Raw genomic sequence first — 16761 nt, forward strand, 5'->3', positions numbered from 1 at the left:
TTAATTTCCCAACTTAAATTATTCTGAGTATTCTGCATCATTGAATCAGTCAAAACTAGACCTTGTTGGTTTATTTAAAAACAATTCAAGAAGAAAAAGCAATCAGACCATATTTTGTTTTAAAACAGTCATTTGTATAATATGGGTTTTTGTGAAATTTGCTTCACACCTCTCACCAACTGGTGTCAGTAATGCTTTAATTTACCAAACTAAGGGCTGAAAACCAAACATGGAAGAAAAAGTCATCTTTTCTGATTGGGAAAGATGACTTAAGATGGCATATTTCAAAGTAAATAAAGGAGCTCATACCTCTTTTGTAAAATAAATAACATTAAATTGGGATATGCAAAAAATACTAAATATTGAATAAAACATTTTTGAAAAAGTGAGCTAGAAGAAGAGGAGCCAGTTTTAAGACTAAAATCTTCTCTGAACAATTTTTAAGCATGCCATTTCATGACAAAGAGAAAAAGTTTTTCTCCATCACTGGAAGGTATTAGAATCAAATATGATTTATCTATAAACCACGAAACATTTCAAACAATGTAAATAATTTTCCACAGATGCAGTTTATCTCAAACTGCTTAAGACTTCATTTTAGCTTAATTTAAATATTCTGAACTTTCTGTTTTTACAATTCTAACATTCAGATAAACCTTTAATAGCTTCATTATGTAATTCTCCAAGTATATAAAATATGTTTTCTCTTTTGGAAAAAATTTACACATTCATATCTCCTTACATATTTTATTAACAAAGCATTTAGGTTTAACATAAAAACAGTAACAGATTTTCTTGCTCCTCAGGTCATCAAGCAGTCCAACTCTTTCCCATGTCTACCAGCTCCATGCCTTCGCAGTAGGACCGCGGCCGTGACATCCTGACCTGATAGAACAGGAAAAACATCATGAAACCTGATCTTCTCCTCTAACAAACTCTTTCCATGGTCAGACACTCACTGCAGGATTCCTGTGGGATGCCAGCTGCTGCAGAAGTGGGAACGGGGTCCAGTGAATGGGTTCCACAGGCCAGCTACACACAGACAGGTCACTGGCCTTCCCCGAGTCCAACACACCATCCCCCATGCTCATCCCACTGCCCCTCCAACCATACTGGGAGCTGCAAGGCAAACAGGGATTATTTACACATACCAAACTACGAAGAACTGACTGGTGCAATCTGAGGTCAAGGTACAAAACTGAAAAACCACAAATGTTCAAGGCAGATACACGAGTTTCAATATAATCAAGTATCTGCTTGAATCACTCAATATTCATTTATTCTTCTGAATAGAGTAGCATAACTTTTTATTCTCCACTTAGCACACAAAGTTAACAGGCAGCTGATGAGCACTTTCAATAAGTAGTTATGGAAAGATGAAAGACAGTTTATGTGAATGCTAATGTGTTGAGTATTCATGTTTCAGGACGGTAAGCACATTGGTTGTTTACAAATTGCATAAGTAATTTTTCTGCACAAACAGCAACATGAACTTTTTCTTCCAGAGGTTTTCAGAACCAGTGAAATGTATAACCATCTGGAATGTAATAAAGGCAGAGCATATTTGGGTTATTGTCCCTTAAACTTGACCATAAAAAGAAGAATTAGAAATACCAACTTAACTAAACCTATAAAGGTTTCTTAATTTCAGCCATTTTAAAATAAAGCCTTTCTAACCTGCCAATTTTTTCTTTCGTTTCTAAATGCTAGTAACCAATATATGCAATATTTATGTAAATAAATATATTGAATAAAAATTGGAGTGTATTATCAGAGTTATCTCTATATGTTCTAACTTGAACAGCATACACGTCACTTTTTGCTTTGAGCAGACTCCATCCTGGGCCCACCTGTGTCACTTCTGTGGTGAGCTCTGGAACAGCTGAGTGTTTTCACAGGGCACTGACCCCACACACTCACATCAAACTGGATGGGAAACAGATGTTTGTGGGATGATAAAGTATGAGGCCATTTCTGCCTGCTGACGGTCAAAAACCTATTTCAAACCAAATTTAAAACTTTAAACATGTTTAATGTGCACTTTTTTAAACTATGAATTTAACTCCCACATTAAAAACGCATGCATCCATGTAGTGTAATCCTCCACCTGGAACTGGATGCCTCATTTGCTTGTCTTGTTGATAGTGGATGATGTTGAATGTGTGTGTTTACCTGTGGGGGTAAATTGTGTTGATACGCATGCCATGACTGGGGCAGGTGGACGGAAGGGACAGTGTGTCGTCATGGTAACAGCAAGGCCGGTCAAGTGCCTGCAGATGCAGTAATTCATCCGACCGCATGAAGGCAGGGTTGTCCAGAGAATCCGCGGATCCGCCCCATGAACGCAGCCAGAACCGACCCGACAGCTCATCAAAATGGTTGAACCTACGATAACTGCACACATAAACTATAAGTAGTAATAGACATCACAATGTAAAATTACACTAAGTACAGTGTAATTTGTGTAAATCTGCAAGTCAGTTTTTTCTATTAATTTCTAAACTGCTTTCATTTTGCTCTATTGACCATTTAATGACCAGGTCTTTATAATATTGGAACATTAAAGGTCATTACTACATTTTTAACAAAGAGCTGGTTTTTCTTCAAAGACATTTATAAAATGGGAGAAAGCATTAAAATGGTGATCAGCACTGTTGTCTTAAAGAATGACGGTCCATTTTATTTTGAAAAACACAAAACTCAAGCACTTGCTTTACTTCTTGGCATTAGAATAACCTTAGATTAAGATAAAATCATGTAAACCGCAATATATAGACAAATTTAATCTCAGCAGAGTTGTTGGTCGTTTTTACCTGATTTTCTATAACGGATGTATTTGTGAATCTCATGCATAGAACATACAGAGACATTCCCAAGGCAGCAACCAAGCAAGAACCGACACTGAGGACGTATGTCACAGAACAAGAGGTATGACAACAACAAGAATCAAATACCCAAAGTTGACTTTATTGTGATGAAAAAAAGACTTCATGAAAATAATATAAGTTCTTGGTATTAAGTCAATTTTTGGTGGCAATAGTAGCTACATTCATGAAGTGTTTATTTGAACAATTTGTGTCCAATTGAGAAAAAAAAGTTATGTTACTTGAAATTTCTGGAGATTGAATAACTTGTTCTTTGTCTAACCAGTGTTTCCCAACCCTGGTCCTCTAGGCTCACTGCCCTGCATGTTTTAGGCATTTCCTTGCTTCAGTCCAGCTGATTTCAATCGATGACTGATTAACAGGCGGTTGCTGAACTGCAATCAGTTGAATTAGGCACATTAAAGCAGGGAAACCTCTAAAACATGTAGGACAGTGTGCCTTGAGGACCAGGGTTGGGAAACACTGGTCTAAGCATTAAAAATATCCTAAACATCATTTGCCTTCATTTGGATGTACAGGGAGTTGATATTATTTCAGTAAAATCACCAATTTCATTTTGAAAACTGCAGGTCTATTATTATTGCAATATCTTGGCTGTAATTAGATATGGAGTTTATTCTGAACCAGGGGTTGGAAAGGTGTGTCAAATACTATGAAGAGCAGTGGTTTCCAAACCTGTCAACTTCTGACCCACAGAATGATTGAGATCCAGATTAGATTTAGAGCAGGACTAACCATTGACTCTCAAAATCTTCTCTGGATCTAGAGAATATTTTATCTTCTCAAAATCCAGATAATTCTGAGAAGAATTATCTGGATTAACGCTACAACTTTTAGGGTTTGAGAACTAACTGAACACTGAAATCTAGCTAATCTCAATAGTAGGATTTATATCCAACTGCAACTCTTTTCTAAGCAGTTAGTCTAATCTTAGCATACTAGGAGCTGTCTTCATCTTTTCCTTTAATTGTGTCTGAGCACAACACTCCCAATACTTTAAAAAATTTTTTTTTATAAAACAACAGTTTAGGCTTGCACTTCCAACAGGTATGAATCTTTAGTTTTTTATTTTAACCACACCCCCTTCCCCACTGCAGGCATGATTTAGAACTATTACATGACAAACATAAGAAATAATCATAATTACAATAATAAAGCTAAACTGTCCAACTAACCATATAGAAGTTAATACATTTTATATAACTGATCAATTTTACCCAAAAGCCAAAAATCCCCAACTTTTTGTGAAAGTGTGGTGTTCATTTGTATTTGGCCACTGAACTCAATACTTTGTGAAAACATCTTTTGCTACCATAACAGCTACAGGGCTTAGGGGGTATGCATCTAGCAGCTTTGCACATCTATAGACAGAAATTCATTACTAAATAACTCGGCTCATTTAGATCAGTTGCAGAGTTTTTCAATCTTGCCTGTATGACTTTATCTGGGCCAATCAAACATCTACATGCTTGGATCTAAATTGTTCCATTGCAGCTCTGGCTGTATGTTTGCATTTTCTGGAAGGTGAAACTCTGCCCTGATCTGAAGATGTGCTTCTCTTTCCCTTCTTGGAAAAAAAAAATTAAATACCAGCTGAAAATTCAGATTCAAACAAACATTTTGTCTTTGATTGATCTCTAAATTTCCTTTTTTGTTTATTTTAAATGTTTTGCTTCTATTTTTCATAAAGGTGACCTTGTGCATCCTAAAAGGCACTTTTGAAATAAAATCTATTATGACTATTGGTTGTAGTTGGAAACAGACTCAAATGGAGGATGTTGCCATGGTTATTTAGGGTATTAATGCTAATTTGCATACGCATTTAGGGGTGGAGAAATATGTAGCTGCATCCAATTCACTGTAAATTTGGATTTATGAAGGCAGCATGTGCAGTGACAAGTCTAAGCATGGTTTTGTGCATCTGATTTTTTTGTGAACAGCAAGTTTCATAATGTATCCCTGCTGCAAACATTCAGCATGAAAGCTGCCCCAGAGCACCGCCTTCCACATATTTGCTCTGTCTCCTACATGGGCTACAGCAATCTTTAGAAAGAAAACTTAAAGTTGTTTTATTTACAGTTGGGCTCTGTGTTATTGTTCCTTAGAAGCCTGATTTTTGGAGTGCACAAGTAATAAGGTTTTCCACAACTTTTTCCCTGACCCGCCTGCTGTGTTCCTCGGTCTTCATGATGTCACTTGTTACTAATGTTCAACCACCACTTTTTTCTTACTTGTAGAAAGAAAAAAGTAGGAAAGACAAACTACATAATTTTCCTTACACTTCAATCATATGTGACTTCGTGAAAGTTTATCAAAGCTTGTGGTTGTATTATAATAGACTAGAAAAAGTTCAAAGGACATTAATTTAGTTTTAAAATATGAGCTTTGCCTGCTAGCAGTATGCCAACTAGCAGAACTCTTAACATGCAAATCTATTAAATCTATTTCTAAACATACATGAACCAATAAAATTCCCCAATAGAATCCTTAAATGTTGGTGTAGATTACAAAAAATCATTAATGAAGTATCATAGGTGCCCGAATACCTGCTGCGAGTTTGGTCCACTTTTGCCTGGATCAGAATGGCTCGGTAGCGCCGCACAGCCAGACAAGCCAAAACGCCAATAAGCATCACTATGATGAGTAAGATGGTGAGACATGCACCTATGAGCCGAGCTCTGGTCATCTTCATGTCACACCTCTGACCCATGTACCAGAAGTCATCCCCTACAAGACAACTAAAGAAAAAAACCTCACTCAGTCCACAGAGATGTTTACTGATAACTGGAAGGAAGGAGTCAGTGTGCTGATGTGGCTACCGGCAGACTGGAAGCTGCCCTGGATGGTGCGTGCAGATGCCGTGGTGGTGGCAGTAGTCATAGCGGCAGGCGGAGGAGCAGCTGTAGTTGGTGGTGCCGGGCTGGACGACACATTTGTACCCGGATGGGCACTGCAGTAACCAGTTACACACATCGCCCTGCAGGCCTGAAAAAACATGTTTGAAAGATAAAGGATGGGGACAAATGTCCAGATTAATCTGATTCAGGTCACACTTACCAAGAGATTCTAACTGATTGTGGTTGTTGATTACGACTGAAATGGTTTCAATTTCTTTTTAAATGTATCTTATTGGTATATAAACAAACATGCTAGAATTCCAGGTTGATGGATTTAAGAAACTTCCTACCTTAAATATGAAACTGAAAACCCCCCAAAGAACTGTTCGGTGAAGGGCATAAATACAAACACCCTTCAAAGAAACCTGAACAGTGAACTGAAAAGATGTTTCTACAAACATCAGTTATAGTCTGTAACTATATATAAAACTTTCTATTAAAGGTATTTTAAATAAGACGTCCAAACAAAAATGCAGGATGGTAGCAGGAAGGTAATCAAAGTACAGGATACTTGAGCAACATTCATCATCATGACACAGTGAACCAACAAAGCACCTCACGGACACTACAAGCATCTTACAAATATGTCTGGCATGATAATAGCAGGAACATAGACTAAGCCAGGTCATAGCTGATGAAGGAGTGGCAGGAAATTAAAATATGTTCAGACACATTCTCTGAATGACGACTAGTGACACATCGCATCTTTTCCTGCCAGTCACAGCATTAATGACTCTAGAAAAAAAGTGCCTTTTATAGACCAGGTGCAATAATCAGATTTTTCATGAAAGAATCGGGAGCTTTATCATGCCGGTTCAACTGAACTCACACAGGTTCAACTGTATCTCACTGAATTCATTCAGGGAATTTAGGGATGAACTTCTCTGAGTTGTTTTTGTCTTGACTGTGGAGAAACTACATGTGGAAGACAACTTACACTGAGCGCTAGTCAGTGGTGCATTTGCTCACCTCCAACTGTGATGTTGGTGATCCTACATGATCTGAACAGCTTCCCCTGGTGAACAGCCTGAGCTAGTCCTGTTCGTTCCAGCAGTGACGCGGCTCCACTTACACTGAGCCACTGCAGAGCCTCACTAGTTTGAAACACAACCAGGCTCTGCATTGCCTGGCCACTGGGGAAAAAGTAAAACACAGAAATGTCAGCCTATGCAACCTTCACCCACTTATATACCAACATAATCCTTTTTCCCAGTTGAAAGAAAGAAAAAAAAGTCACATGTTAATCACATGTTGTGTTGGGTTGGGATGAGCTGCATGGTGAGCCGCCGTGCGGTCCGGGGTCATGACATCAACACCACAATAATGGTTCACCAGACACAAAAATCTCCTTTCAATGCCATTGTTAGTGCCCACACCTTGAACCGATGCCAAACATGCGTGATTAAGACATTACAAAACTTTGAGCCAAGTCACCAAGATGGTGGCGTCGTTTTAGGCTAATTCTGCAGAGTTAAATCAACACTATGTTGAGTCTATTTGGTCCCTTTTAGAATTGGCATTAATTTAACTCTTACAGTTATTTCAACAATAGTTTGAGTAGTTATAACTTTTTAAAGTGTTAAAATTACTCAATTTCTAGTTGAAATAACTGAAAAGATTTAAATTGACACCAATTTTGATAAGGACCAAATAGACTCGGCATAGTGTTGATTTAACTCTGCAGATTTTGCAGTGATGTGGGCATATACTGGGGAAAACATTAAAAATATATTTGGCGAGGTAGGATGCTTTTTTTTTGCTAGTTAGTGCTGAAAACACATCATAATGAATTGTAATAGTAAATCTGCTGTAGAGGATTTCCTTGCATCATTCTGCTACCGGCTGAAAGATGTGTATCCTTACAGAGGTAGGACAAGAGGTTGCATTGTAGCCAGTAGTTTTAACTGATATTTGACCAAAATTCAACTTCAAAGTTTTGTAAAAGTCTATTTTTATTCTAAAAACAGAAAAACTATTGTGTTGGGGGGGGAAAGGGAACCAAAAATTACCTTCAACTAAATCACCTCACCTGCTCCAGACTCCCAGCAGCTTACGGAAGCCCGGTGCTCTCTGCAGGTAGGACTCCAACTAAAATAAAAAAAAAAAAAAAGGAAAGCAGGAGGTGGGCAGCAGCAGAAAAAAATTAAAGTCAGATAGGCACCTTGTTATCTAAATGTGTTTATTTGTGCCCATTGCAACATTGTCTGAGTACACTTTCTCACCCATGGCATCATGTCTTCCTCCAAACCAGCAGTCGAAGTGGAACGAGACTCTTCTACAACTATCTGCAGGAGCAGCTCAACCGATTCCACTAGACAGAAAAGTGTCATAATCTCAACATTTAGTTTAATACAATAAATTATAAGCAGTAGTGAACTCTGATAGCACTTCTTTGCTGGTTCATACCTTCATTTTGTCCGTTCGAACAGTAATTTTGTCCCTTTCAGCTTCAGATTTAGTTATCAAGAATCTATTTTTCTTTATAAATATTTTTCATGAATTGTATAGATAACATTGACAAAAATGCTTAAATCTCATTGCATTATTTTTTATTAGAAAACTTTCTATGTCTCTCTTTTCACACTAATTTTAGATATCACCCTGACTTGGGTCGATTGACTTATTAAATATGGCAAATTATGACCCCTGATCAAATAAAAAAATACTGTGATCTTCTTCTGATAGATATCTACTGAGGTCATAAGGCTAAAAGTAATCAACTGGAAAGCATTCTTTGTTAAACTGGGAACAAAACATTCCCCTGGCAGACACAAACTGACACGTCAGGAAGTAACATCATGCTGAAAAGGTTTGGCTAGTTGGTTGCAAACAACCAAAACTTCACAAGGTATGAAATGACCGAGGCGAACTGACCATCACCCACCTCTAACGGTAGCAGGTTGGTTTGGAACAATATAGTAGATGGGACTTTTTGTTGAATTTCCCTTAAATGAAGGGGTTAACACTGATGATGTGACGCCAAAATGGTTCTGTTGGCTGGGATGAAAGGTCTGAGTAGGTCCACCTGAACGGTTATGCTTCATCGTGCCACTTGGAGACCACTGCCAGGATGTGGTCCCCTTCACATCGCCACTATCTGATTTCACCGGGTGCGAAGGTGTATTTTCAGTAGTAAAGTGTTCGTTTGGAGAGACTGTAGCAGAAGACGGCGGGAACAGATGAAAGGTTTCTGAGGATTGAGATGTAGTTTTAGTTTTCATGCTGCTTGTGTCCATGGAGGATTCAGCCATCGAAGAGGGAAAAGTCACCTGCGTACCATCAGGAAGCCCAGTTTGTTTTTGGAGCCCATATGAAGGAGTAGATGAATCCATGGGTGATTTTAAAGTTTCACTAAATGATGGTGTATGCATTTGTCTGATAGTTGTTGTACTTGATGAGGTCTGGAATTTGGTTATCTGTGCTGATCTGGTTGAAGAAAAAGATCCATCCTCATTAAACAAAGTTTGCATCATGTTTGTGGTGATGTACAAATTAGTCCCACTTTTTTGCATTCCTTCTGTCGACGTTTGTGTGTCTATTCCAGGTGTTTGTGTCCGGATGGGGGAGGAATTCAGGGAATGAGAGAGTCTCTCCATTTTTTCAGGAGACTTTGTCTGACTCTGTGTGGAAGGGGTGACTGCATGAAACCCATCCGTATCGTCCAGACCATCAGTCGACTTCACAGCATCTCTCTGAGAACTAATGTCAGACTCAGATGAGTCACTCTGAGCTGTGTGTAGTAAAGCAGCCTCCACAGTGCCCACACCAGTGGGAATCTCTGCCATGCGGGTGGTGGGTGAAGGAGCCCAACTGAAGCCCTGTGAGGAAGATGGTGACGACAGAGAGGGGTCTGTGCTGGTTGAGTCAAGCTGTTTGATGGAGGATTTTACAGTTTTTGAGGATGAGATGGAGGTGAAAGCTGCATAAAATCCATCTGAGTGAGCTTGTTTATTCTCAGGAGTTTGATCAACAGCACCACCGTGTGGATTTATTGAGGTACTGCTGTCAGACGTCAATATCCCAGGTAAAGAAGAATTAAAAACACTGAAACTGGAAATACTTTGGTTTGTCTGCATATCTGTATGTCCATCCATCTGTGTAACAAACTTCTCCATCTTCATCGTCTCTCCAGATGTAGATCTTTGTAAATCTGTGGTAATGGAAAGAGTGATTTTCGTGTCTGTCCAGGATGTCTCTGTTTGCACTCGGGACAGGCCAGTAGGATTTTCTGTTTTGGTGTCTGTACTGACTGCAGGCTGAAAATATGGGCGTGTTATGGCAGTCGTGGGAGCGTCAGCGAGGTGAGTCGCTCCAGATGTATCCGCTTCATTGTTCCATTTTTCCTCAGGAAGAGGGAGAGTTTCCCTATCAGTTCTCCCAGAAGCTGGGAGTCCCCATTGGGATGAGGTCGGCTGCAGCAGCTCCTTGTCCTGAGAGAAGGTGCTAGATGCAGAGCGAGTGCCAAAACTACAAATTTGCCCTTCATGGACACGACCTCTGCCCTCTGCTGTACCCTTCACCACCCTTTGAGCATCTGTAGCAATGCTTTTATAGGAGGCTTCCGTCACCGACCAACCAGTACGGTCCTGCTGCTGTTGATGGATTGACTGGCCCTCCGAAGAATTTCTCTCAGCTTCCTGAACTAGATGACCAGGAAGAACACAGAAAAACAGAGGGGCAGAGAGGGTGAGGATGGAGAGTTAAAAATCACAGCATTCCCCCAACACAACACAGCAAGTGTGATAAGTTTCCAACAAACACATTAAGTGAAAACATTTTCACTGGATGTTTTGTTACACACCCAGATTAAGCCTGAATAAACCTGATCCATCGATACTGCAGCAAAAACACATTTAATGCAACCAAAGCTAGTAAGAAAGCATGAAAAACTTCATTAGTACCAGATAAAGCTCTCATGAACTAAAGCAATGTGGTTAAACTGTAAATGAGGAATGTGTTCTCACCACAATAAGTCAGATGAATTGAATTTGAGGAAATTCTTGGCCCTGTCCAACTGAGGACAGCTTTGTTTTCATCACAGTCAGAGAGCAATACCGTTTCCCCATGACTTTGTAGGATCTGATCTTTCTCAACACATCTCAGCGAGATCCTCCAATTACTTTCTGCCCATTTTAACTGTAAAAGTAGCTTCTTCCTCAGAGGAATGCCCAACAACCAAGTGCAATTTGAAAGTGGTAAGCTTTCCTCCGACTGCTGGCTCATGGGGCTGAGGCTGCCGGTGTGTTTAAAGAACCCAGGTAAAAGGAGAGTGATGTGGCCTTCTGGTTCTCGGTCCAGCGTGACATTTCCACCACAGTGTTGGTGCAACAACGTCACAGCTTTATCTAGAAGGAACAAACCAGATGAATTAGAGATGAAACCTAACATTTGTAATTATTTAGGAAAAAAAGAGAGAAAAAGAAATCTCATTTATGGTCTTGCATAAAAGAACTACAATCATGGACTTCTTCTGGGCTATGTTAGGAGAACTAAATAGTCCTTCTGATATCTATAAATATCTGTTTGGATGGAAGCAAGTTTTTAGGTTGACATAATCAATTCAAGTTTTTAAATAGATTGATGCTGTGGTCATAAGGACCAAAGCAAAAATGTGAGATAAAAAAAGAAAGAATAAAAGTGTATGATCTGTAGCATTTTTGTACACTTTAGTTTCAATTTTATTCAGACAGAGATATGAAAAATCCCAGGAAACACAAGGTTGAATGTGGCATATCAGTTCTGCAGAGGTTCCATTACTGGACCATCATTTGATCCAGGTGTGCTGAACCAAACAAAGAGTTAAAGCATGCAGGAAACCAGCCCTTGAGGTCAAACTGTTTACACCACTGGCTCAGGTCGTTTACCAGAAACATCCAAGATTTAGCAATCAGAGCTGCTTCACAAAATCAGGATAGCATATTAAGCCAGGATTTTCCAGATATCCTGGCTTAATTAAGCTTCAATTTGGTTTCACAAAAATGGTAACAAGTTTGCATGGCAATTTATCCTGTGCTGCTAGCCTGCTCCAGACCAGGCTAACAGCCAGGATTAGTTAATCCTGGAGTCTGTGAGATGCTCACACTTGTGGGGGGTTCTCTGGGAGTATGGGGTACCGGGCCCTTTAATACGGGCTGTCAGGTCCCTGTATGACCGGTGTCAGAGTCTGGTCTGCATTGCCGGCAGTAAGTCAGGCTCGTTTCCGGTGAGAGTGGGACTCCGCCAAGGCTGCCCTTTGTCACCGATTCTGTTCATTACTTTCATGGACAGAATTTCAAGGCGCAGCCGAGGTTTTGAGGGGATCCATTTTGGTGGCCTTAGGATCGCATCTCTGCTTTTTGCGGATGATGTGGTCCTGTTGGCTTCATCAGATCGTGATCTGCAGCTCTCACTGGAGCGGTTCGCAGCCGAGTGTGAAGCGGCCGGGATGAGGCTCAGTGCCTCCAAATCTTAGGCCATGGTCTTGAACCAGAAAAGGATAGAGTACCTTCTCCGGGTCAGGGGGGGTCGTCCTGCCTCAAGTGGAGGAGTTTAAGTATCTGGGGATCTTGTTCACGAATGAGGGAAGAAGGGAGCGGGAGATCGACAGGCGGGGTGGGGGCTCCGTCTGTCGTGAAGCGGGCGCTGTACCGGTCCGTCGTGGTGAAAAGAGCGCCGAGTCAAAAAGCGAAGCTCTTGATTTACCGGTCGATCTACATTCCCACCCTCATCTATGGTCATGAGCTTTGGGTCATGACGAAAGATCGAGATCACGGACACAAGCGGCGGAAATAGGTTTCCTCCGCAGGGTGCCTGGGGTCTCCCTTAGAGATAGGGTGAGAAGCTCGGTCGTCCGGGAGGGACTCGGAGTAGACGCCTTGGGGTTCCCCCGGAGGAGCTGGAAGAAGTGGCTGGGGAGAGGGAAGTCTGGGCCTCCCTTCTGAAGCTGCTGYCCCCGTGACCCGACCCCGGATAAGCGGAAGAAAATGGATGGATGGATGGATGGATGGATGATACAGGTGCGTTAAACCACTGGGTTATACTATGAAAGGCGATATAGGCAGGGACCTTCTGAGTTATTAGCAAGTCATTTGCACATTGTAGTCAACATTTTATCCACATATTCCCCAGATACTGCAAAACGTTACTTAATCTTGACCTGTCATGTTTGTTCTGTATAAATATCGATAAAATGTGCAACAAAAAAATAGTAACAGGAATTAATCAGTTGCCAGATTAACTTATTATAATGATTTGCACTGTTCATTTATTAGGTTATAGTTTAGCAGATGACAGGTTTAGCTAAGAATTGTCTGTACTAACTGTGTATTTAATCAAGCTGCTATTGTTTGCTATAGTAGCATCAGTGTTCGTCTTTAGTATGATGTGCTTCAGTTCCTCATAATCCTTCAATAAAAGATGCTGTTTATTTGGTGTGAGAAATGGCGTGTGCAATTTATCTGGCACAGCATCAGTGAATCTGTGATCAATATCTTGATTTGCTGAAAAAAAAAATCTGTTGCTGGACATTCACCTGAATTACTTAAGCCTGACATGCTGCACCTCCTGAACTGGGTTTGGTTTTTGTGAAACGGATAAAGTCAGGATGAACTGATGGCACCTCACTTTCTCTTATCCTGGATTTCGGAATTCAGGACGAGTAAATATAGTGAATATTTGAGTTTCGAGATATGAAGGTTTCCCATAGTATGTATGAACATTAGCCAACATGTCTTATGAGAATTCCCCAAATAATAAAATTCACTGCCCCCGTTTAAAACCCTTGAATAAAAAAAAAAAGATATTTGAATCATGTTTTCTTCCCTCAATAAAAGAGCCCCATACTGCTGAATTTTAAATGCAATCTTACACAGCTATCCATTCAATCCATTCACAAGTCTGATATAATTACATCCTAACGTTTTAGGAGAAAAAGGCAGGGGGGAATTCCAGAGAAAGGAAAACAGTAGATAGCACGTCCTCACTATACAGTTAATAGCTACAAAACAGTTCACTGAGTAGGTAAATGGCTTTCTATCCTGGGGGGCTAAGCCACCCTTCAGTTTTACTCACTTCCTTGACGATATTGTTAGAGGCATTAAAAAATACCCAAAACGTTAAAACCAGCAAAGAGACATTTGAAATATTTTTGCATCATATTTTCTTTGGTTATTTTTACACTTACGTTGTTAAGCAGGCATTAATACAAAGACTGAAATAAAAAAAATTAGGCTATCAATAAAATTAACATAAATTCTTCATAGTAACAAATTACTATATGTATATTCTTGCCGTTTTAGTCTAAAATGTCCATATGGCGAGTGCTGCAGATTCGCATTAGTAGGTAGATTAGCTGCTGTTCCTACCTGTTGTAAAGAAAAAAAGCAACAGACAAACGTGGAGCTGCATTTCCAGCGGTGAGACATTTCAGAGACAGAACCAGCCCGTTTTCCTTTCTGCTGCGATGAGGGCGAACAAACTGCGCAAAGCCCGAATCAATTTCATCCAGTCTTCCTGTGGACGGAGGGCAGAGAGGCGTCACAATCCCCCCTCCTCTAAATCCTCATCATCATTTCCCCTGCAGGACACAAACGGAGCCCCACAGCCTCCCTGTCATCTAATGACTTACACGTGTGTCAGTCAAACGCTGCGCCCTGCGTGGTCAGCGACGAGAATGATGAGCTTCACGGCGCCTCCAGGCTGCGGCTGCGGCTGCGGCTGCGTCGTTAAAAGGTCCTTGGAGATTTCCAGAGAGGAGAGAAAGGGATCCTCTGGTCGCTACACATGCTGATGTTTTACACCAGTTAACTTGTTGCAGGAAGTCTGAGTTTACTGCAGGAAGCAGTGAGATGTTAGAGCAGGGACTTCATTAGCATCTGAAACTCCTGAGTACTCCTGACTACCCAACCTGAACAACCAATTAGAGCATTTCTCTACATTTCTCTGCTCTTAATTTAATCCCCGCTGCCCCCCTGTCTGTAACCTCTATTTTGACTAATTGAAAACTGTTTTAAAAAAAACAAAAAAAAAACAACCGCACCCGTTTCTCAAAATAAATAAATACATAAAAATAAAAATCTAACACTCATTTTGAGTGTTTTAATTATTATTATTATTATTATTATTATTATTATTATTATTATTATTATTATTATTATTATTATTTGTGCCTGCATTTCAATCTTTGAGCCCCTAATGAGCTGATTTTAATTGTTTTCAAGCAACACATGAAACTGATCAGAGGACTGTTTCACAAAACCGGGATAGTGAATTTAGTCGGATATTATGGCTTAATTAAACCTAGATCCGATTTCACAAAAGAATTGTCACATATGTTACCATGGCGATTTATCCTGTGCAGAAAATAAACAAAGCGCGTATCACTTTGACTTTACAGCAATCCCTCATACTGAGAATACATGGAGCCACAGTGGAGAGAAAAAACTCTCCCTTAATTTGCCATCTGCCAAGACCAACTGCTGGTTTGAGAAGAGAGAACAACTGGACAAGAAGAAACAGATGAACTGATGTAGGATTTTTTTTATGTTTATGAAAGTAAAAACTTAATAGCAGGAAATGGAGAATGATTATTGATGGCAACAATATGACTCCAAGAAGGAATCACTGCCAATCAGCATGCCAGACCAGGTTTAGTTTCTATGGAAAAAAAATAAAAAGTTTACTGTTGAAATTAAAGCAAATAATTCAAATTGGTGAGTAGTAGAAGCAGAAAGTAACAAGAAGTGTGGTAAGTTTGTCCTCCTGTAGCCTAAGCCTACAGCATCATAAATGCAGAAATAGCTCAGTCTAACTGTAATCTTTTTTTACAAAGGAAAGTTTTAAGTCTAGTTTTAAAAGTAGACAGAGTGTCTGCCTCACAGACTAAAACTGGGAGCCACTTCCACAGGAGACTGAAGGGTCTGCCTCCCATTCTACTGCTACAACCTCCAGGAAGCAGCAGGAAACTTGCAATCTGACAGTGAAGTGCTCTGTTGGGAACATATGGACCAATCAGATCTCTGATGTAAGATGGAGCTGATTATTAAAGTCTTTATACATGAGAAGGATAATCTTAAATTCTATTCTGGATTTAACAGGGAGCCAATGAAAGGAAGCTAAAATAGGAGAATTGTGATCTCTCTTTAATTTTCATCCTAACTCTTGCAGCAGCATTTTGGATCATTTGAAGGCCTTTAGCTGTGTTTTATGAACTTCCTGATAACAAAGAATTACAGTAGTTCAGTCTGCTGGTGACAAATGCATGAACTAGGTTTTCAGCATCACTCCTGGACAGGATATTTCTTATTTTGGCAATATTCCAGCGATGAAGGAAGGAAACCTGTTTTCAAACTTTACGCACAAAACTAAAGAGGAATCCTCCAATCAAAAGCACTCAGCTGAGTGAGGTAAGCTGAGGACCAGAGTTTATAAGGGAATCAGAGAAGTGGCACCAATATCTCCAAGGAGATAGGGACGGTGAAAAAAATGAACAGAACAAACTGATGATAGAGTTTAATGAAGTGGCCTTGGAATCAGTGAAAGTATTTTGTTAACTTGGTTAATAATTAAAGATGTCAGGCTAATAAGTCCCCTCCCATGGGCCCACCATCTGTGAGAGGGGCCGAAGGGGTCGGGTGCAGTGTGGGATGGGTGGCGGCTGAGGAAGGGGACCCTGGCGGTCTGATCCTCGGCTGCAGAAGCTGGCTCTTGGCACATGGAACGTCACCTCTCTGGTGGGGAAGGAGCCGGAGCTAGTGTGCGAGGCTGAGAGGTTCCGGCTAGAAATAGTCGGCCTCACCTCAATGCATGGCTCTGGTTCTGGAACCAGTCTCCTTTAGAGGGGCTGGACGTACTTCCACTCTGGAGTTGCCCGCGGTGAGAGGCGCCGGGCTGGAGTGGGCATACTTGTTGTCCCCCATCTCGGCGCCTGTACATTGGGGTTTACCCCGGTGAACGACAGGGTAGCCTCCCTCCGCCTGTGGGGGGACGGGTTCTGACTATTG

At 40.5% G+C, this 16761-nt stretch overlaps 1 protein-coding gene across 3 annotated transcripts; it reads right to left on the bottom strand.

Annotated features, from left to right (window-relative positions):
* Positions 1-731: 731 nt before the first annotated feature.
* Positions 732-14617, bottom strand: LOC103462142 (uncharacterized). Of its 3 annotated transcripts, none has more exons than XM_008404720.2 (12): positions 14388-14617; positions 14125-14272; positions 10747-11127; positions 8667-10424; positions 8005-8093; positions 7812-7870; positions 6752-6915; positions 5705-5870; positions 5432-5623; positions 2173-2394; positions 960-1119; positions 732-885 (listed from the first exon to the last, which is right to left on the bottom strand). In XM_008404720.2, exons 2-12 carry the CDS (start codon positions 14165-14167, stop codon positions 811-813), a joined length of 3309 nt encoding a protein of 1102 aa, XP_008402942.1. In that variant the 5' UTR covers positions 14168-14272; positions 14388-14617; the 3' UTR covers positions 732-810. The 3 variants fall into 3 exon arrangements, with proteins under 3 accessions (XP_008402942.1, XP_008402953.1, XP_008402931.1); XM_008404731.2 differs by lacking the exon at positions 14388-14617 and having other exon boundaries at positions 8667-8972; positions 9060-10424; positions 14125-14381; XM_008404709.2 differs by lacking the exon at positions 14388-14617 and having other exon boundaries at positions 14125-14380.
* Positions 14618-16761: the final 2144 nt, after the last annotated feature.

Source organism: Poecilia reticulata, linkage group LG1, assembly GCF_000633615.1.
Source record: "Poecilia reticulata strain Guanapo linkage group LG1, Guppy_female_1.0+MT, whole genome shotgun sequence".
Classification (NCBI taxonomy): Eukaryota; Metazoa; Chordata; class Actinopteri; order Cyprinodontiformes; family Poeciliidae; genus Poecilia; species Poecilia reticulata.

What these genes read in the sequence shown, in the direction of transcription:
- LOC103462142 (XM_008404720.2), bottom strand. Translation starts at nt 14,167, where the DNA reads ATGCAGCTCCACGTTTGTCTGTTGCTTTTTTTCTTTACAACAG. An exon ending in AGGAAGACATGATGCCATGG is followed by an intron (nt 7,871 to 8,004) that starts GTGAGAAAGTGT and finishes TTTTTATTTTAG; the next exon opens with TTGGAGTCCTACCTGCAGAG. An exon ending in GGGCAGCTTCCAGTCTGCCG is followed by an intron (nt 5,624 to 5,704) that starts GTAGCCACATCA and finishes TTTTTTCTTTAG; the next exon opens with TTGTCTTGTAGGGGATGACT.